This window comes from Perca fluviatilis, chromosome 7, assembly GCF_010015445.1.
Source record: "Perca fluviatilis chromosome 7, GENO_Pfluv_1.0, whole genome shotgun sequence".
Taxonomy (NCBI): domain Eukaryota; kingdom Metazoa; phylum Chordata; class Actinopteri; order Perciformes; family Percidae; genus Perca; species Perca fluviatilis.
Window position 1 is genome coordinate 28,038,050 of NC_053118.1, and position 22,189 is coordinate 28,060,238.

The following is a 22,189-nucleotide window of genomic DNA, read 5'->3' on the forward strand; positions in this document are numbered from 1 at the left end:
TCAGTTTTGTCACATTCTTTGAAGGGATTTTATTATGAAGGTAACATTTGACGGTACATTTCTATACAATGCACAGCTGATACAAAATAATTACTTTATTAAATACACAGTTTCAGGTGCAGCCCAACAGGAGGCAGTGTAAAGACATTGCTGGCACTTCAAGCTGAATATCAATTTTTTGATATTTTTTATTTGCCAGTGAGCAGTTCACTGGCCACATTGTTCCAATGCAGTGTAAGGTCATACTGCTCACAGGACAGGAAGTTCCAGCCTCACAAGTCCAGTCAATTTCCTGTTCTCCTCTCTGAGTAACAGAAGTGTATTTTGGACCTTTTTTTCCCATTTAGATGGTGTCATCCAAATGTTCGTGCAGCCTCTCTCCTCTGTTACTATATCTGTGTCGCCTGAAAAGAAACAAAGTGTCCAAGTTAAATCAAACAGCAGTGACAACATGAACCCTGGCTCCAGTAAACATGACAATGCTTTTGTCAGAAGACACAGCCTGGACTGTCACGCCTCATGTGTGTCACTTAAGATGCTATTGCTAACTGTGTAGCATTTTCATGTTTTCATCTTGTACCCTTAATTTTTATTTGCCCTTTACAACAGTTCCTACCAGTGTCTAATTTTCCTCTCAGTGTATGGCTTTATTATCACAGCCTGAAATGAGATTTGTGTCTGTGGCCACCAGTGTCTGTGTGCATCACTGTACCTCCACAGCAGATATGCCAGCACTCCTCCAAACAGCAGCAGGAGGAGGGAACACACTACAGCCGCTGTTGTCCCTCTGCCCTCTGTCTCACAAGGTGCTGTCAGCCAGGAAAAAAAGATACCAGATAAGAAGGGCGACATCATCTGACATGGCTCCCTTGCAACAAGTCTGTACTGTCACGAAACTGACTGGAAGAGCAACAGCTAACAGGAGGAATCCTATCCTGTCTTTGGATCATCACGCCTCTTGGCAGATACAAAGAATTGCATTTGTCTCGCCTGTTTAGCAACAGTGGTAGCAGCAGTAGTGACGGTAGTGATTTATTGATCGCACTGTGGAAAATCCTTTATCACTGAAACACCACCGGTGATACAACACACACGAACAAAGTGCAATCAGGACACAAGGCACGGTATAAAGAAGTCTGATTTGTGAATATCCATGACACAACACAGTGAGCTGAAGTTAAATAAGATGTCTATAGGCACAGCCGCCTTCTCATCCAATCAACTAGCTTAGACAAATAAGCATTAAAACAATTGTAACGATCTCATAATCTTCCGTGGTGAGATAAGTATTTAGTAGGGGTTGTTGAAAATGAATCATTGCATCGATGCATTGCGATGCGGACCTAGACGATTCTGCATCGATGCAGTGACAGACCATTATCGATTATTGCCTGATGATGTTACTTGTTGATTTTCCGGCCGTTGCTTTTAGTTTTTGCCCTTTGTCTGCTGTGTTCAGACTCCGCTACATTCAGGAAGTGCCTTTTTTTAAGAGCAGATACAATCAAAAGGGGAGTTGATATATATCTGACTGCTTGAATTTGTCGATGAAAACCATGTGTAGCAATATATAATAATAGTGAGGATGTGACGCATCGTGATGCATCGGGATATTGAATTGATTTGAATCGTTGACAGGATAATCGTAATCCAATTGAATCGTAAGGCCAGTGAAGATTCCGACCCCTAGTATTCAGGTATTTTTTATGCAAGTAAAAGGAGCAACACAGCAGTGTGAAAGACTTTACAAGTCAAAGTCTTGCATTCAAATATTTTAGTATTATCAGGAAAATTTACTTAATCTTATTAAGTAGTAATTGGGCATCATTGGAGAACATCACATTAGGGTTACATTGTTATATTTTTTTATATTACTGTAGGTCATTATTACTGATATTTTAAGGTGTATGCAGTATTTGTCATTTTGTAACTCGGGCGGAATGGAGTAATTTCTACTACTTCAGATACAGCTGGTTAGTTTAATCCATGACAATACGTGATATGCATCTATTTTATAAGCTGTCACGTTAGTGTAGTGGAGCAAAAAGCCTGATTTTAATTCTGGAATTTAGTGGAGTCGACGTAGCATAAAAAAGAAATACTCAAGTAAAGTAATTACTTCACAATTGTATTTGGGAGAGTTTTCAACAAGCTGTACGCAACATTGACTTATTATCACATTTAAAAAGTTGATATGGCAAACTTTTCCTATTTACACATCCAGCAGACACGGAGCAACATTATCATTCTCCACCAACTCCTGAGGGAAATATCTTTCTCTTCAACTGCTAAACACATCACTATGTTCACTAGCTAGCTGCTACCTTTGTGTGTCTGTCATTTGGAGTTTGACAGGTCGTGTACAGAGTTTTTTTTTTTTCAGAGCTTTGTTTCCTGAAAACTGGAAACAATGCTAATATGACTCTGTGAACCAAAACAGTAATGCTGTGGGCTGTAAAACCAAAACAATGAGCGGAAATATGCTTCGTAGAGCTGAGAGAATTTAAAAAAAGTTCTGGGTTTGTCACTACAAGTGACGCCTTTCCTATTATAGTTACTATTTGTTTTCATTGTTAATAATTGCTAATAAAAATATTGCTTAGTGCAGCTTTAAGTAAAGTGAATAAATTGACTTTGCTATTACAAACTGTACTCTAGCTGTGCATTTCTAAGAATCGATTCTTACAGAAGAACAGAGAAACGATATGTTGTCAACTGGTACCTGCAGTGTAGGTGGCCGAACTGTGACCCAGCTTGTTGCTGACCATGCAGGTGAAGTGGCCACAGATGGGAGTCTTGGTCACAAACAATGTCGTTCCATCTTTGGAGACTCTTCCCACAGTCTCCGTGATGGCAACTCTCTCATGGAGCCAGCTGAAGTGGGGGTCTGTCCCCCAGGCCTCGCCACAAACCAGCGAGGAGTGGGACACGTTGATGCTGACTGAGACGTGGTGCACTGCCTCTGTAGAGACAGATGAGAGAAGGAGAGGATAAGGATGAAAAGAGGTGACAAGGATGGAGGTTAAAAACTCCGAACCGGATTAGAAAGAGGAGCCGTGGGCATCTCTCTGTTAAGAAATAAGAATAATGGCACATGGCTGTCCAAGGACGTCTAAGACAAAGAATCATGAGAGACGTTTAATGCAGTCAGGAGAAACTGGCTCAGTTTCAGAGACAATAATGAGACCGGCGTAATGTCGGAGTATGGAATGATGGAAAGCCCTGGAAGCTGAGAGAGCAGATGTAGAGAAGAGTGGAGCTGATGAATTGATACTGTTAGAGCAGACAGATGAGAGTAAAAGCATAGACGCTTTGACAGAAAGCTATAAAGCTAAGACAAGGCCGGAATCATCTAGAAGCACAGAAACAAAAGGAAGACCCAGCCAGCAAAGCCCACAGGCAAATTTAATTTCAAGTGTTTCATGATTAAATGAGACATTCACAATCAGAAAGAAACAATGCCTGCTGGTGTGGAATTAAAACACATTCATTAATTAAAACGTTGGTAATTGTTGTCGTAAACACTATTACTCATGTCCAGAGTTTTTATTTTTTTTTAAGACCACATGTCTACGTGAACTACCTCTGTAGGCTTTTCAGAACGTAAAACCTTTTTCTTGCCTATTGTGGAGGACACAGTAATCTATAATTAGGGCTGCAATTAAAGATTGTTGTCATTATCCACTCATCTATCGGCTTATTTTTTTGCAATGAAGCAATTGTTCAGTCTATAAAGTATCAGAAAATAAGGACAAATGCAAATGCAAGTTTCACATAGCCCATGTTGTGGTCTTTGAATGATTTATTTTGTCTGAAAAACTGTCAAAAAAGCCAAAAGGATTCAACAGGGAATGTTGTTTCCAGTGTTGTTCCTTTGAAACTCAACTTTTCATCCAACATAGATAAAGAAATGCTTTAAATTATCTGTTGATAAAGATAAAGATATAATATGATTGAAAACTACTAAATGGACCTTGAGCTGAGATGGTTTTGTCGACAAAAAAACAACAACTTACAAATCTTCTAATTGCAGAAGGTTTGCTGGAACCTTCATATGTTGATCGGTTTCAACTGATGAAGACTAGTCCTGCTCACCGCTGTCTCCGCTATCTATTTGGCGAAGGGCACCTTCGTGCATCCGGGGCTTAGTGCCGCCCAAGACGATTGTGATTAGTTTAAAGAAATACAAACAAGCCAGAGCTTTTTCCCCTATCACCGAATAGATCAGCAGTGTAGCTAGACCATACTGCAGTGCTGAAACAGCACTTTGGAGATAGGTCTGGCAATGCGAGACTACTTAAAGATCACATCACTTTCCATTTTAGCCTGAAAGGAGCCCCTTTCACAAATGATGCCTCCCAATTCAGGGCCGTGTTATACATGTCATAGATTTGTTAAGGAGTTCTTCTAGACAGAATTGTTGGGAAAAAGACACTCCTGTACTTCCATTACAGAATGGGACATGCTTCAATTGATAGCGTAATAAAGTGACTGTATGCGTTAATTAAAAAAAATCAAGGTACTCAAAACCATTAATGGATTATTAAAAATGTTGATTAGTTTTCGGTCAATTGACTTATCGGCAAATCGACTAATTGTTTCAGCAATATCTATAACATTAACTTAAGATTTCACAATGAATTCCCTCACATGCTGCGTATCATACTGTACCATATGTCCTGACGATGCATTGTGAACTGGTCTTGGCCCCTTTGTGATCCGTCACAGTCACAGTGTACACGGCGCCGTCCACTCCGCTGTATCCATTAATCTGAAGTGTCGTCTCCTGCTGCGCCACGTTCACGTGGACATTTGGCCTCGTACCAGCACACTTCTGGCTTCTGCCAGGGCACGTGGCCAGTGTCACTCTCTCGGGGGAGAGTCCAGTTTCGGGCTCCCTCTCCCAAGTTACCACAGAGACCTCTTCCAGGGGTCCCTGCTCGATCCGAGCTTTCAGCACCAGACTGGAGTCTGGCATTACATGCACAGGCTCCTCATTGAGGATGTGCACTGACATACACTGGAGCCCACATGGCACTGAGGACAGAGATCGGACCATTTGTTACTGCTTTAGAATGGTGCTTACATGCCTCATACAGTTTGTATTTCTATTCAGATCACACCAGTAATGGTCCACAGGGTTTCGTGTTCGTCAGTTTTGACCTTTTGGCTTTTGGAAGGTTTGCATTGTTTGGGCAGAATGGTAAGCTAATAAAACAAACAATGGCATGATACTTCATCCCCGTCCTCAGCAAGTACTTGAATATGTATGGCTGCTTTCTTTCAAACAATGTCAAGCGATGATTTATAGCGCATGACAGCCATGCGTAACGTAATGTGATATTCATCAAACCACATCAATATCTTAAAATCGGTGTCAAAACAGCAGTGGACCTGGTATGCCTCTGTGCATTCACCACATGGAGTATTAATCACACGTCTTAACTTGATAGACAAACGATGAAGGAGATGTAAATAATGCAAGTGCGGCATTAATGAAAAAGGCAGATTACAAGAGTTAGTTTGCAATGCCGGAAATATTCAGTTTTTCTTCCTGCAGTTTGAAACAGGTTTTTAAAACAGAAATCAGAAGGATGGTGGGTTACAACAAAAAGCCTTACTCAAGTGGAGAAGCAGCAGGGCAACTTTACAGCTCAGGAAATACTGTCGATCCATAACACCTACTGATGTAGACAGAGAACACAGAGAGAGGAATTTGTCCATGACCTCAGCAACAGTCCGCCATTTCCTCTGCACTTGTGCAGCAGGGGTGCCACTGCAGCAAGAATAACAACACCACCTCCAGAGAAAATGTGAAATTAAAATGAGAGCAAAAAAACAATTAAAGCAGCATGTCCCTCTATTAGAAGAATGTATTCCAAATGTTAGGGGTGTTCTTTCTTCCTTAATTTATTTGTGAAATACCCAAAGAACAACAGTATTGGCATTGCAGACTCCAATAAAAGCACAACTTGGAACTATATAGGGACGGGTCTACTGCCAAAACTAAATTGAACCCCCTCAAGCACAGCTGCTACAACAAAACACACAGAGAGGGAGCAGTGATAGCCGTGCAGGAACCCAACCCAGCCTGCATGCATTAAATATAACCTGGAATTCCCTTTTCTGTTTACCTTGAAGTCATCCACATCAAAAGGCCCCAGAGTGGGATTCACCTACCTCTCCAAAATTAAGACAAAAAACGCAGTCGAGCCAAAGCTCCTCCACTTCACTTTCTCAGAGGTTAAGGTACAGCGCAATTCACTGTGCAGGTAGATTTATGGCCCAGAACAAAACAATATCTTCAAAGCAGTTGCCATCACATTGCGAGCAATAATCACTTTAGTGATGCCACTTCCTAGATCTACAGCTGTTGCTGCAAAACATCAAACAAGAGTGAAGCTAAACGTCTCAGGACTTTCTTCCCCTTTCTGCTCTGCTTGTCCTCTGCCTGTCAGGTCCAGTCAGTGAGTCACGTAGGCAGTTTTCTCCCCTCCCCGACTCACCCACTTCCTGTACAGTAAAGTTAACTTTCCATTGTAAAACCAACAACCTGCTCCGCCTTCTCTGACCTGTGTCCAAGCACATGCTCCCAATAACAATACAACATGTTTCAATTTTGATTTCCACACCCCTGTTGTTGCACTGTTTGTAAATGGAGATAAAATGCAGTGGTATTCTTTGGAAAGGAAACCAGTGACAATGTTGAAACTCATTATGAAATGGGCTTTGTACTGCAGGCTTCTTATCCAGCATGCACACTATTTGCCCTGCAGACATAATACATTTCCCTGGCTTTGGAATGTAAAGCGGAGTTAATACATGAATTACTCTATTCTTATTTATTTTTCAATAATTGTCTCTCGCAGGCAACTGATAAACACCTTCAAACACATAAAGGGGAAATGCCAATCATTTTAACTTCGTTCCACTGGGAATATTCAGTCTCGGTGAAATTGGAGAAAAAACATGAAATGCAAAGTCTGCTTCATAGACAATACGAGTCACATTAAAGTTCAAATTCTGGCCTTTGTAACACATATAAATCAGAATTTAAACCTCAGCTGGTTGCAAGAACTCTCAGAAAAAAAATCCTCTGGCCGAACAAGATTACGTAATAGGAATGAAAACTCCAGAAGAGACACTAAATAGACTTTGAGATTGTTAGGCCTGCTGGTCCTAGGTAGCTTCTCTGTCTCTCCTCTCTCCCTCCCTCTGTCTGTCCTAACTGCAGGAGTCTGGTGTGCGGGAGTCAGGGGCCGTTCACATTGTACGCGGCATGCGCTGTGCTCGTCACTAGGTTGTCCTAGTCCCAACTATATATGTTGGGCTCGCCCCCGGGCTCAGCGCAAATTTACGTCATACATGCGCCAATATTTGAATGCACATCACGTCTGTGTCCGGTGTTTACGTCAGACGCGCAGTAGGCTACATGTGATATTGTGTAGGATACACAGTAGTGATTTGGTGGAGACGATGTTTCTGTCTTTGAAACAAAAGAAAGCCTTGTTCCGTTTGTGGATCCACGTGTGTTCGGTGTTTACTTTTTTTCTTTTTATTCAGACACGTCACAGCGCACCGCGGCCGCTCTTGCACGTTAAAATTCAACATGGTTCAACTTTGACCGTGGCACGCGCAAGAGTGGCCAGCCGCAAGAAAATGCCGCTTGCGCTGCGCTTTGCTCAGCGCAGTGCAAGCGGCAGACCAGTTCTTGCGCGCGCAAGCCATTGACAATAATGGGTTTCATAGCGCAGCGCTGCCGTTTGCGCGTACAATGTGAATGGCCCTTCAGTCTCGCTCCTGACAACCCTTGCTACCAGTTTAGTATTTGTATGTTTGCCTGTCCTGATCCTTTCTCTTGTGCCTCAGCTGCCATTGGAACCTGACTCCTGCTACCGCTTCACTCCTGCCATTCACTGGACCAGACAACCACCACTGGACCCCACCACTCGCCGGCCAACTGTCTTCCTCTGACGGACCTGCTCCTTCCCGGAAACCACCGGACCGGTTCTCCACCCTGGAAACCTGGGCTCGATAATTGAGTACTTTAAATAAACCCTGTTAATTCACACTCCTGGCTCTGCGTTCTGTCTGCATTTGGGTTCTGTTCACCATTCAAACCTAACAGAGATGAGATTGTTTTGTCAGCTACACTCCTCTTTTACACTACTAGAGCAGTGAAACATAATGACATCACTTATTCAGGGGTTAGCGCTGCAGTTTCTCACTTCATGAAACGCATCCTGGGGCACAGATGTAACGAGTGATTTAAAACTGATTATAAATCTATTTGTATTTGCAGAGGCGGGTTTATGAATAATCATGGGAATCACAGCTGTGGCTCCCACTGAGTTCTTTGACTACAGAGGAGTGCGGTTAGCTGGAATTAACCAGTGGGTGGCACTAATACATCAGCTGAAAATATCAATACTTGGCTCCCACTTTAGCCTCTTTTTCATGCTGTTTCCATTTGCAAAATAATTTGTGTCTGGTTTTGCCTTAAATAGCATTGCACATGTGAGCCAATTAAGCAAACAATTGTAATAGCTTAATCAACCACTTCATCAGATCCTAACACTGTAACCAGAACAAAGAAAAATGACCTTCAATCATTAAAAATCTAAAGGAAAATGACCATGTTGAGTAAGTGGAAAAAATTATATTCTCTGAAAGTGATCTGGTCCCTACATACCTGCTATCAGTGTCACATTGTGTCTCATCAATTTGAATTTCATTAATATTTCAAGTTTAAATCCACTACATTAATACTTTGTAGTATTTGGAGTGTACAGATAGCTTATACCTTTGTTTATGATATGGTATTTGCTCCTTGATACTTACTGTAGTGTTATCATTGTGTAGGTGGAGTATTGGAAAGAATCAAGGCACATGTGTTCAAGTACTGCACTCCATTGAGGTACTTATTTATGTTTAATGCTATTTTATACTATTATACTTGTCATTTAATTTACAGATTACATTTTATTACAGATATTACACTGCATTGATAAAAAAAATGCACCAACACTATATAAAGTAGTAGTAGTAGTAGTATTAAAATGCTCTGAATTTTAGGATTTAGAAACTTTACTTAAGCAAAAGTAATGCAAAAATACTCCATTAAAATGTATTCATTTAAAACCCTACACACAAAAAAGTATTATCAAGTATTTTAAGTATTACTTAAAAAAGTACTTGTTCTGCAGACAAAATGTCAGTTTAAAGTTCATCATATTTTTTAAAGTTCATCATATGTTTTTATGTTAAATTGTAACATCTGGGGGTGGCCTCTAGCTCACCCAGTAAGAGTGTTCGCCTCATGTTGGCTGAGTCCTGCAGTGGCACAGGGTTCGAATGTGATCTGCTGCCCTTTGCTGCGTGTCATCCCCTATCTCTCTCCCCCTTTAACATCTGTACACTTTCAAATAAAGAAAAATAAGCTTAAAAAAAAAAAAAATTGTAACGTCTGAAAACGTACTAGTCAATACAGCTCTCGTCTCCAGGCTGCAGCCATACACTCTTGGACCTATCGCAGGCTGCGGGCTCTTTAAGAGAACAGGTACTAGTTACCTTGACAGGTAATAGTGGAGAAACAGGAAGTAGCCTCATTTGTTAGCGAGCACAAACCGACACGGATCCTTTTTTCAGCATAAACATGAAGGCAGAGGGGAAATACTTTGGTAAGTTTCATACAGTTTACAAGTCTTATTACTGCTCAGGAGAGAATGTTAGGCCAAATGTTTGTTTTTGTCAGGTAGGCTAGGCTATAATCTGAATTTATTAGCATAATGTTATAGCACAGTAATAATGTGTAGTAGCCTTTATTGGAGAAAGTTGGTTAATAATAAACCTGTTTAAAATCCTCATATAAAAAAAGAGTTTGTACATTAAACAGTTCCATCTCTCTGCAGACCTGCCTGACTGAAGACATGAGACAACCGTTGCTCCTTATCAGTCTGTTGCTGGCAGGTAAACAAACTGCACTCACAGTTTCTTCTCCTCCTGCTCCGACAGTGACGTTCCAATGGTTCAAACAAGCTCACAAACGTCTCTAAAGAAGAGTATCGGTTGTCTTGTTCTGTGGGGAAAGAAACAGGCGAGGGAGGGGCAGACGTGGTATTCTAAACACGTATATAAAACAATTACATTTCAAGCAAAAAGCTCGCCTTAAACCTGCGCGGCTGCATTCCCGTCTGTGCACTGACTACTGAGCCGTGATGCCTTCATGGGCTCCTTCCAGGCTCGTAGAACTGATTTCTTTTGGTAATTTTGAATGACTTGGAGGTCATTGTTTCTTGAGGCCTATTTGTATGCCATTTGGTAATTTTGTTTGTAATTTGGGATGGGCCGTACTGCAGTTTTTAAATACAGTTGTGATGAGGTTGTTGCTCATGCAGGAACAATAGGCCAACTGCCAATACCGATAATTGGCTATTGTTTATGAAAATATGTGGGTCTTATTATTATTTTTCAATCCTAGTCGGCCTGCTTTTAATGACACAAATCACAGGGCATGCATAACCACTTTGTTACAACATAATGAAAATAAACAGAATTACATAAATATGCCAATCAAGATAACACAAACTTTTACTCTTTCAAGAGAATGTTTGTTTAATCAGTGTAATACATAGATATACTACATATGAAAAGTAGTCTTGTCATTGGCATAGGATGCACACTCTAAAAATAAAGCTGGTGCTATTCTGTTTTAATTATTATTAATAAATCCCATGAAAAGAAAACCAAACCAAAACCAACAATGATTTCATCCTACTAACAAGTGCTGTCTGTGTATCTAAAGCCTAATCATTCTTATTCCTCTGTGCCATGGACATTCACTGCTGTCCAAAAACAATTAAAAAACACATGAGCAAATATGTATTACACCGCAGATGAAAATAGTCCCCAACAGATGCACTATTTATTCCTGTTTAAGTAACAACCACAGTGTCCAGCTGCCGGAAATTTCCCCTGAAGAAATGTATTTGTGAGCAGTTTTTAAAGACTTCAGTGATGATCTTGCATACTGTGTAACAAATGAGTAGTGTATCTATTGTGGTATCAATTTTCCTATCCAAAATTAGATCGTTACTTCCTACCCTGGTTTAATACAGGGTTGGATGCATAAAAATGATCTACTTTAGGTGTTTGTGCTGCACAGTAAATTAGCACTAGGAATGTAAATGATATTTTAATATGTTCATTAACTAAGGGCGGTCGTTCAGGCATGAAAGATAATAATTAAAGTAAGGATCAGCAACATTTTCATATTATTAAATATTAATTTTGCAGCTGTTCATCTGCAATTGATATTACAAAATAGTAATTCAACCTGCACCAGTCTATTCTAAACGCCTGCGGTTTGGTGGATGTGTCTCTGACAAATGTCCTTTGGTGCGCAATATTTAACATTTTACATTTTCAGGAGCAGCGTTTAGTTTGGAACGAATAGATTGTTAGAGCCATTAAACCCACCTACCAGTTAATCTCTGTGGTTTATCATCAGTTCAGTGTTACTACAGCTGTTGGCATGACTTCTGGGCCATTGTTCATTCAACATACATATTTGCAACTAAAGTTATAGTAATTATAGTTATACATTAACTTATTAAACATGACTCTTACAGTCATACATACACCTTATTTGAATTGCTCTTAAACAATCCAACAGTACATGAAGGCATCACTGTGCTCTATTACTCATGGGTGTTTCTCTCTTCTGACTCATGGCTCTTTATCTTTCTGTCTCTACTGAAAGAGCAACAAGACCAGTGGTATTTTTAGTCAGGTACCAAAACACTTTCTGATGTCTTTAACAACTCAGTGTGGGAACCTGAACGCAATCCATCTCACTGTTGGCTCTTGTCATTTTATACTTTGCTTTCCTGTGAAAATCATGTAAAGGCAGTCCAGCGAGACTGATCAGGTCCATATTGATTTGATTCACTGTAATTCGTTGGCCAGAGCATTCTTGCGTGGTAGCTTCATATGCCCGTAAAAGGGCATTGAACATTTTGCTTGAATCTGTAATACCAACACAAACAAGGGGAAAGGACTGGCAGCCAAATACAGAAACACCGTTTTTTTGTCCCATCTTCACTCACATACAGACAACAAATGGACAAACGGCATACAACAGTTTAATGCCTGTAAAATCAACGATTCTTTACAACATTGTTTTTGAAAAATTGCCTGATTCTTGAGAAGAGAGACAGCAAATATGATTTCAACACGGCTTACGTTAAGTCAGGCTAACAAAAACACAAAATAGATGTTTAGCTTAGGATCACTTAAAATCCAAAAAACATGGGGTGAAATCTGCGAGGGAGAATAGAGTGTGTACCTTACTAATAGGTTTTTACCCCCTGAGCCCAGTCTGTGTGTATCTATAGATTTAGTTCTCTGCAGTGGTGAAAGAAGCATTCTGAGCCTTTGCTGAAGTAAAAGTACCAATACATTGATTCAAAAATACTCTACAAGTAAAAGTCCAGCATTGAAAAAGTACAGAAGTATTATCAGCATAATGTCTATAAAGAATCAAAAATAAGTACTCATTCTGCAGAAAAATTGCCTCTGTAACGGATTATTACATACAGTATGAAATTATTACATTGTCAATACTGATGCATCAATGTGTGTAAGCAGCATTTTACTGTTGTAGCTGTCTAATGTGAAGCCAATTAAACTACTTTAAATACACAGTTAGGTAGTTTAATCCTGTGGTGCCCAATCTAGGTGTCGGGCCCCCTCTAAAAGGTCACAAGATAAATCTGAGGGGTCAATGTATTATTCATGATATAACAATTTGACAACTCATTGAGAATGTAAAAAGGGGCCCCGACTTCACACTGTTCTTTTAGGCAAGAAAAAAACAACCCAAGATGTTTGGGGAACACTGTTTTTTAACAATACATTGTATTTTGTATGCTAATTTTATGTTTTTAATGTTAAATCTTAATTAGCAAAGTATAAATAGTAACCTGTCTGTCACAGTATAAAATACAGTATTTCCCTCTGAAACATGGTTGAGTAGAAGTATAAAGTAACAGTAATACAATGTGTACAGTATGTAACTCAAAATTGTACTATAGCACTTGAATGTATACATGTACCTAATTACTTTCCACTTCTGGTTGTCTCTCCGGTTATTTTCTGTCCAGTCCTCCTCTCTGCCAATGTGCTGGCTCAGAGCCCGGTGCAGATCCAGTTCCAGACAGACCCGGTGCTGGTTCAAACTGGTACTCAGATAGTGTTCACGGTGCTGACAGTGCCCCAGGTTTTGTCCATGCAATGGCAGTACCAAGGAGTCACTGTGGGTTTGTGGACGGGAGGAGCCGCAACTCTTAACCCGGGGACCCAGTTCCAGGGCAGGGTCACCATCACGGCCACCCAGCTCCAAATCGGAGGAGCCCAGCTCAAAGATGCAGGGAACTACACGGTGGTGGTGACCCCCACTGCTACAACAGGCCTGGCCACTAACTCCAGATCGATACAGCTGAGTGTGTTTGGTAAGAGATAAAGAAGTGTGCCTGTGAGTTCACTTAAGAGAGAAGAAGAACAAGAACAAGAACAAGAACAAGAAGAAGAGGGTGGGAGGGGTGGTGGTGAAGTGTGTGGTAGAGGATGGTTTTAAGGGAAGCGATAATGTTAAGGAGGAACAGAAGGGAGTAAAGAGAGACAAGGGAGGATTTGGGGAGTAAGAGAATTAGTCTGGGAGGTGTAATGAAATTAGTGACCCATAGTAGGCGAGGTAAAATGAATGAAAAAGGAGGAGGGGATGAAGCTACTGGCTCAGGGCTTTATGCTAATAAAGCCCATTTGATATGCAGCGCTCACGCTCTTAGAGTTTTGATATTATAGCCGTGTACACATGTAGCATTACATTTACATACAGTACATCTAGTATTTGCATTCATTTACATCCAGTACTGTAATGAAGCCTGAACAGCTGGGTGTCTCTCTTTATTTTTCAGTCATCAGCCCACACTGGGTCTTTCTCATTCCTCTTACCAGCAGCGCTAATAGGGTGTCAGGGTGACCAAATTGTTCGAGGCACTAGTCTATTATTACTGAAAGGTCACATCCTCCAAACTCACAGCAGCTAGTTCATGTCATGGAACATCCGCGTCCTTGAGCACGACTCTCAGCCTCCTACTTACTCACTCATAACTTACTCTGATAATGAGTAGAAGCTGAAATCCTGAAATATAAAATGCCTCGCTGAATCACAGGCAAGTGAAAAGTCTGCAAAAATGCAAGTGATTAGAGCTATGTGGTGGCTGCTCGAATGTTTTTGTTTGTTTGCTGTTGCTGCTGCGGTTCTCTCTTAGTCACAGCCTCCTCTGTCCGCACGCCCCCTCTTCTCCCTCTCCAATTATTTAACTTAGGCTGCCCGCCAAAAGGCATCTCGGCTACCACTCACGCCGTCTGCCCCGTTATTCACCATCTGTGCCTCTATCTGAATCCTGTCCCTTCTCAGCTCTCACTTGCTTTGATTACAACAAATTATCCTCAACAGAAACATAAAAATGCCCTTTATTGTTCTGTCACTCCAGCTTTTGAAGTGAGCTCTCGCATACTCTAATGCTCCATACCCACAGTAAAAGTGCATTTAGAAACCTTTTCTGGGTAATTCTGCAGCTTTTCTGGTAAAACATGTTTTACTCTCCCTGTAGATGCAGTGGCCGGGGTGAGTCTGTTTGTTCCCTCGGTGGCGGTGGAAGGGAAGAATGTGTCTCTGGTGTGTACGTGGACTGCTGGGACGGATATTACAGTCCAGTGGGGCAAAGGAGGCGCAGCCATCATTGCCAACTCCAGGATCACCATCTCAGGTGGCTCTCTGGTCATCAACCCAGCCATACGGGGTGATACCGGGGTGTACACATGTACCGTCAGCAACCCTGTCAGCGCCCAAACTGCCACACAGAGCCTCACTGTCTACTGTGAGTTTGCACTGATCAAGACAAGTGGCAGCTAATCTGCTGTAGCCACTGTAAACAGCAGTAGCTTATCTACTTTATCACATTACATTGCACTGCACACAGACTGTGCTGAATTGCACCCGGGTTGCACTGGACATTTCTTCCATACGCTTGTTGTACTGCTTCTAGCTTTGTCTTGATCACATCCTTAATTCTAATGTGACAACGTAATAGCCAACATGTCCAATCCCCCCAACGACATACTAAATTGGCTCCACATGATTGTTCTCTAACATCAAACATATTTTTTTTTTTAACCTAGATAAAGAACACACCAGATAGTGGATGGTGTTAAAATCTGCTGGGGCTATGCATGCCAAAATAGTACGCACTTATAGAAATGTAAGTCACATCTAATTTTGAGTCACCACTTCCTGTGGCCACAGAAGTGTTGATCACAGACACCAGACTTTGATTTGCTCATGTAACGTGAATCTGTGATATCACAATCACAGGGGATGTTGCAGTCCTGCAGTCTGATTGAAGCTCATAGCACTAGATGTGCAACTAACCCCCACTTATTTTCATTTGGAGATAAATTGTAGAATCACTGACACCAAACTGAGTTGAACAGCAGGCTGCAGTAACGTTTCTGTGAGTGTCTTCTCATTATGCAGGACTTTGAATGCACAATGCTCCATGCCTGCCAATCAGGTTCCATTGTAAATATAACTTGTTGAGACACATGTTTATGCAAGAGGTGGCAGCCACTGGGATTTTAGATTTAACATCCAACCAGAAAGTGCACAGCTCCTTCATTAGCTCAGTCATACGCCGACCAGATCAAGGTGGGCCCATCAAAATGCTTTAGCCAGACAAAGTCACTTAAACCCAAAATTGACAAAATGATAAACCCTTATATATCATAATATATCATCTGTGCAATTTTCCTTGTTGTACTTGTGAACCAAATGTTTGATGCATGCTTATAACAATGCCCTCTGATCATCGACAAACCAGATGGCCCTGACACCCCAGTGCTGACCATGGAGACTGCCAAAAACTGTGTTGGGGGAGGGAATGTGTTGGTGGGACAGTCGGTGCAACTCACCTGCATGTCTGATTCGCTGCCCCCTGCCCTCTTCTCATGGCAATATAACGGACAGCCGGTCGCATCCAGCCAGCCGGGCAGCGGGGTGCTCAGCCTTCAGACTTTCTCAACGAATCAGAGCGGCCAGTACATCTGCACGGCCACAAACGCCATCACTAGAGGCACGTCGCAGCAAGGAACAAACTTGGCTATTGTAGGTGAGTTATGGTGGGCGCTGACCTCTCTGTGACTGATAATGATGACGGTTGGTTTTGGACTCTTTCCCTGTATCTGTCTTCACGACAGGAGAGGGACAGAAAGTATCCTGGGAGATTGATCTGGTGAGAATGTGGGCAAAGTCATTCAGTGACTTTCACACAAATATTCTCCTCCTTTATTTTCATTTCTTTCTCTCTCTGCTGTTACTTTATCATCCTTGTTTTTTTTGGAACCTTCCCCTCCTCTCCTCAGTCGCTTTTTTTCTTCTTTTCCTCCTCTTGTCTGTCTGAGCGCCAGACTCATTATCTTTATTAATTCTCCCCCTTTGACACCATTCTTTCTATTTCAGCCGTATGTCTAAATGTAGGGGAAGTGGTGGGGATTGTGATCGGCTGTTTGGTGCTGATCCTAATCATCGTGCTCCTCATCGTGCTCATAGTCTGTCTCGAGCGAAGGAGGAGGGGTAAGTCTGTGTGTGTGTGTGTGTGATCATGGACATGTTGTCTGTCCACTATTTTATTGTATATTATGCTGAGTCATACTGTGTTGTCTTGCACTAAAGTGAGTTCTTTTTGTTATTTCTATTATTACAGCACAACTGAGACAAAATAATACTGCAGTGCTTGTGCACAAGGCCAACCCAAATCCCAGGCCTATAGTAAGCCACAGTAAAGTTTACATATGATTAACCATTGATTTTGTCTTGATCTTGTCCATGTGATGGTGCTAAAGGGCTTCTCACAAATTAACCCTCTCATTCCATTTTTCCTTTGCCGTCTCTTCTCTCCCTCCCCTCGTTTTTCATCTGCTCCCATTAAGCCTCCAGATCCCCAACCTAATGGTGCAAGGGATATGGGCCAAGGTCCCGATCCTCCCCTATATCACTTGAACTCATACACACGCCACCCTGGCCGCTTATACACAGCCCCGCATGAAAGCCGTGGCAACCCACAGACACAGCCGCCGCACAACTCCGACACACACCAACACAATGGTCGTACCCACACAAATGGGCTCCTACACAATGCTTCTCAGAACGGCAATTCATACCCACACAATGCTATTGACAACCCTGCTTTCACGCAGACTGATGCTCAGAATGCAAACACACTCCCAAACACACAGCAGCAAAATCCTAACATTGTGATACAGACTGGCGCTGCGCAGGGCGGCGCCCAGCAGCCGGCGGTCCACGTCAGCCTTAACACGCTGCCACAAAATGCCCAGCAAAACAACAATGCACAAATGCCCACCATTCATGTCAATCTCAGCTCGTTTCCTCTTACTAATGCTTCACAAACTCAACAAAACCTGGAACATACAGGGCAATCGCATCCAAGAATGCAAAGTGGGCAGTCCTATCCTAGTGACGTCCGGCCGAGTGGTCACATAGAAGCAGATCACCATTCAGATCAGTCTGGACGTATCCCGACTGGATACACACACTTTAACAGTAATAACACCTCTCAGCAAAATGCCAACACACAGACGTACCAAGAGGAGCCAGAGCCTCATCGCAGGTCTGATAGAAACTCATGGGATCTCCTCAGAGGGACACCACCGTATCCCAGCGGCACGCTTCAAAGAGGACAGACATCATCTGAGTACACCTCTGACACTACAGACTACACTTCCTATCCTCCCATACGAGAAGGTAGAAGCCCAAACAGATTTAATTCTCGACCGCGGAACCAAACCACTTCGCGGAGCAGAGCTTCACCCAGACAAGATGCACCATCAGTGGACAGACAGACACAGAGCCGTTCAGCTGATCGTGGACGCCCAAACACTCGCAGTGTAACACAGCTTGAGGCTGAAAACCACACACAGAGAAGCGGCCACACACAAAGGCAGAGTGCTCAGCGCGACATCAGAGGTTCGTTTGGTAGCCAGATCGCCCCGAGGCAGGAAGCCACACACAGCAATAACCCCCAGGCACTGACTCTTACAATCCAGCAGGCCTCTGTCGGCCGCTCTGCTGTGTCACAAGGACCCATGAGACAACAGGGACTGACTGCACCGCGGGGTGCAGATTCAAGAGCTTTGGCTGATCCTAATCACCTTCCACAGGCACACATGGCCCAGCAACACACAGCAGTACCGATCCAAACACCACCACAAGGCCTGGGCAAACAGACACAGCCTGTCATAAATGGGGCCAATCAACCTCGCCAAGGAGGCACTGCTCCAGTCCCGAACTCTTCTGCCCAGCATAATCCCAGTAACCTAACCCAGGATGCACTTATGGCCCACACCGAGAGGGCTCAAACATTTAAGAATCGGAAACAACAGACCCAGGCTGCCCTGCTTCACCCCGGTCCACAGGCACGTGTTGGGGATCAGCACCCACCAGTTCCTCCTCCAGTTATCCCCCTCACACAGTTCAAGACCCTCCCCAAAAAGCACACCCAGCACAAATCTCCAACTAGAGGTCCTGAGCCCCCCAGGCCTCCTGTTAACATACCTGTGGCTCAACGACGCACACAAATACAACAGCGCCCCGCCCACCATCATCACCGTCCTGGAAATGGCCACTTGCATGTCAGTGCACAGAGGCATGCCCAAGCGCGTGGCCACGGGCACCCTGCCCACTTCACCCACCCACAGCAGGTGAGTGAGACACAGCTTGATGGTTTGAATTGGCAGCCAACAGTAGCCATATGTTTATTGCAGCACACGGTTTTCTCTCAGATGTGCACTTACAGCTCTCATATCATGTCATGCTTCCTGTGTACTTGCATGTGTGCAGTATTACAGGCCCCGTTTCTACCTGCAACTGTCACCTCAACAGCTTTTGCTTTTGACTGTAGTGTGCATTTTCTTGAGGGAAGCTTGACAGCACTTGTAAATGGATGTTGCATTTGTACGATTGACAGTCCTCCCGGTGCCATGAAAAAAATGTATTTAGTCTTGAGTGTTTGTGACACTGTGACAGTTTTCAAAAGTAGCATTGTGTGTCTAAGGTTCTGCCTCTTGTTCTGCATGACATGTTGACAATGAAGGGCTTGTTGTCTTTCCAGCATCAGGATCACAGAGGGAGACCAAGATGATGACAGATGTCAGCAGACTACACTTTACAACTGTCCCGCATCCACAGACACAAACAAACAGTTGACAGACATGATCCAATATACCACCAAGCAAGACCGACTGCACAAGGTTCTCCTCTCAAAAAAATAGCTGTCATAACCTGGTATCTCTGTCCTAAAGTCAGTTTTTTTTTATGAAAGAAATTAACATGTCTCCCATGGGATGAAACATTTTAACTTTTAGGAATTGAAGAAATGGAAAGAAATGACAGATTATCTCAGAGGAGGCTTGATTTGCCCTTTTTAAAAATATACTGAATTAAATAAGCTGCATGATACTGAATAATTTTTTATATAAAATGGTACCCAATCAACCGACACACACACACACACACACACACACACACACACACACACACACACACACACACACACATACACACACGTATTGCACTATTTTGACTTCTGAAGCACTGGTCATGCATCAAACTTTGCCAAGTGCCTGCTCAGAGTAGACAAGTTCGGTGATCCATAGCTCTTGACCAAGCTCACGTCCCCTCATCCATTCATCATCAAAACTAAACAACACTACCTTCACAAAATGCATTTGAGGTGCTTGCATGAATATCTGTGTCGGATCTACACTAATAGTGACAAAGAGTAAATGAGAATGGACTTAGCCCCTGGGAGCAGTGACAACTATGAAAGTAGAAATTAGACAAGGGGTGCTCTTAATGTACGTGGAGCTATTTATTTTGCACCTTCTGTTTACAGATGCCTCCTATGACACTTCTCAATTAAGGGGATTCGCCTCAGTGGCGCTCAGAAGTAATGCTCAGCTAACTATGAAGGGGAACCCACAAATGGATGGGTGCTTTATTAATTAAATGCTTTTATGAGAATTAAACGATTTGGAAAATAATCACACCCGGGCATGAATGAGGTCAGCACAGAGACTTGAGCTGCCATGCTTTCTGATGCAAAAGCACAATGTAACAATTCACTGAAATATGGGATGTCATTATTACTTTTACAGATAATGTATTTATTGGTTTATAATGTTTGTGTTTTTTTTTTAAACTCAGGAAATACTTTTAAAAGTGGATTATTGTTGCGCCAATTGATATTAATGCTATTATTTATGAATGATTGTTCAATTTATATGGAATTTCAAGGATAAGGCTCTTGATATTCTATATGTTAATTAATGTCAACAAATCCTGAATGAACTGATCCAACTCACAAGGGATTTTTCCTCTGTGCCATAGAGCTCCATTGTTATCTAATAAATACACATCAATGTGCCACACAGTTGCACTGGGTGACATGGTCCATCATTACCATAAACATGGGCACTGTAGTTTATTGGAGTCGATCGCATAAACACTATCCTGCTGCTGTAAATTCTCACTGGAGCCCCAAATGCGTATTAATCCCCAGCTGAAAATAACATGTGCACTATTTACTGCTGTGTGAGTAACAATTCTTAAAAGCTACAGTGTCCAGCTGTTACAGGAAATTACATCCCAACATATTGAGTTTTGCAACATAAGTGGGACTTGACAATACAAAAAAACAACCTTATACTATAATAATACAAAAACTCCAATATCAAATATCCAAATTTGAATTCCGACATGAACAAATATACAGCACATCTGGCGGCTCCATCCAAACACCTGGAGCAAGATTTACTTTACTGCCTTGAAAAGTTTTGCGGTTTTAGGAAAATGAATGCTTGTATATATGTTGAATATTCACGTTAGATGCTACAGTATTTATTTATTGTGCTTTATGAATTGTTCCAAGATCCTATTTTCTCAACGATAATAAAGATGTTTTGTTATTACCTGTGTTTTGCATATAACCTGGGTGAAGTCTACTGTTGAACAAAACCAAAAGAACGTCCACATTTTCTTATTTCTATCACAGTAGAAGTTGTCTATTCACAGCACAATGCACAATCACAACCTTATTTTGCCTCTTTTTTTCAAAATGAATCCATTCTTCCAAACAAGAGGATCTTTTGATTTTCAGTAAAAAACATCTCCTGCATGTTGACAGTAAGTCAGACCACAAAAACACCTATTTATTCTGGTGTTCCTCTGAATCACAGAGCTGTTTGCAGTCTGAGCATATTTCTGCTCACTGTGTCTATAGTGCTAATTATGCATGGCGCCTGTGTACACCGAGCGTCGTTGTGGATTCTCCTCAGATGAATCTTCCTTGGGCTTGTTGTGGAGGTGCAGAGCGTGTGTTTGGATCACAGCTTCATCAGTCTCCCAATCCCCTGCTCCCACTTGTACGTCACCTCTGATGAACAGCACTGCTGCTCACTATTGGAGACACTTCACGGTAGTCTAGCACTGTAATGAGTGGAGATGGAGTGCATTTGAGTACCTGGTACTAGAAAAGGTTGCGGCATTGCCTACCGGTTCCAGATGAAAGCTGTGATTTATGAAAAGTTTCGAGTTTTACAAATAGTACTTTATAGTGTTCCTGCTGTCTTTGGAGTGAAGTGTGTTGTTTATGGCCTAAACAACAGAAATTACAAGAACCTCTGTAGTCTTGACACACACAACACGGTAAACCACAAATGCTGATGTGGCCTCCTTCCCTGGGCCAATTTGCATGTAAATCTGCTGGTGATTTACCATGATTTACTGTAACGGCCGCAAGTAATTGTAATTGTTTACGCATCCCTTTGGAGGCATAAATTAAAGGCTAACGTAACTCATGCGTGGTGTTTGCGAATAGGGCTTTTTTTTTTGTATTGATGAATGCTCGTTTTGGTGTGTCAAACTGCAGCAGAAAGCTTTCTGGCTGTAAGTGTTTGGAGAGCCAGTGTTTATTTGACTCAGGAGACTGCAGTAGATTTGTACAGGAACATTTAATACCACAAGATGGCCTGTATAATCCTAATCCAA

At 42.1% G+C, this 22,189-nt stretch overlaps 2 protein-coding genes across 8 annotated transcripts; one reads left to right on the forward strand and one right to left on the reverse strand.

Moving 5' to 3' along the window:
- Positions 1 to 10,203, reverse strand: si:dkeyp-97a10.2. 7 transcript variants are annotated; one of them, XM_039806628.1, is made up of 6 exons: positions 9,914 to 10,203; positions 5,622 to 5,684; positions 4,672 to 5,037; positions 2,723 to 2,962; positions 713 to 809; positions 1 to 404 (listed from the first exon to the last, which is right to left on the reverse strand). In XM_039806628.1, the coding sequence occupies exons 2-6, from the start codon at positions 5,674 to 5,676 to the stop codon at positions 344 to 346; spliced, it is 819 nt and encodes a 272-aa protein (XP_039662562.1). In that variant the 5' UTR covers positions 5,677 to 5,684; positions 9,914 to 10,203; the 3' UTR covers positions 1 to 343. The 7 variants fall into 7 exon arrangements, with proteins under 7 accessions (XP_039662562.1, XP_039662560.1, XP_039662558.1 ...); XM_039806626.1 differs by having other exon boundaries at positions 5,622 to 5,800; XM_039806624.1 differs by lacking the exon at positions 9,914 to 10,203 and adding an exon at positions 6,135 to 7,036 and having other exon boundaries at positions 5,622 to 5,800.
- On the forward strand, positions 9,594 to 21,111 carry si:dkeyp-97a10.3. The gene is made up of 9 exons (XM_039806614.1): positions 9,594 to 9,680; positions 9,912 to 9,969; positions 13,164 to 13,511; positions 14,679 to 14,945; positions 15,945 to 16,232; positions 16,583 to 16,696; positions 16,827 to 16,891; positions 17,053 to 18,843; positions 19,254 to 21,111. The coding sequence occupies exons 2-9, from the start codon at positions 9,930 to 9,932 to the stop codon at positions 19,281 to 19,283; spliced, it is 2,943 nt and encodes a 980-aa protein (XP_039662548.1). The 5' UTR covers positions 9,594 to 9,680; positions 9,912 to 9,929; the 3' UTR covers positions 19,284 to 21,111.
- Positions 21,112 to 22,189: the final 1,078 nt, after the last annotated feature.

What these genes read in the sequence shown, in the direction of transcription:
- si:dkeyp-97a10.2 (XM_039806624.1), bottom strand. An exon ending in ATGCATCGTCAGGACATATG is followed by an intron (nt 2,963 to 4,671) that starts GTACAGTATGAT and finishes CTGTCTCTACAG; the next exon opens with AGGCAGTGCACCACGTCTCA. An exon ending in TTCGGCCACCTACACTGCAG is followed by an intron (nt 810 to 2,722) that starts GTACCAGTTGAC and finishes CCTGGCTGACAG; the next exon opens with CACCTTGTGAGACAGAGGGC.
- si:dkeyp-97a10.3 (XM_039806614.1), top strand. Translation starts at nt 9,930, where the DNA reads ATGAGACAACCGTTGCTCCTTATCAGTCTGTTGCTGGCAG. An exon ending in GATACAGCTGAGTGTGTTTG is followed by an intron (nt 13,512 to 14,678) that starts GTAAGAGATAAA and finishes CTCTCCCTGTAG; the next exon opens with ATGCAGTGGCCGGGGTGAGT. An exon ending in ACTTCACCCACCCACAGCAG is followed by an intron (nt 18,844 to 19,253) that starts GTGAGTGAGACA and finishes TTGTCTTTCCAG; the next exon opens with CATCAGGATCACAGAGGGAG.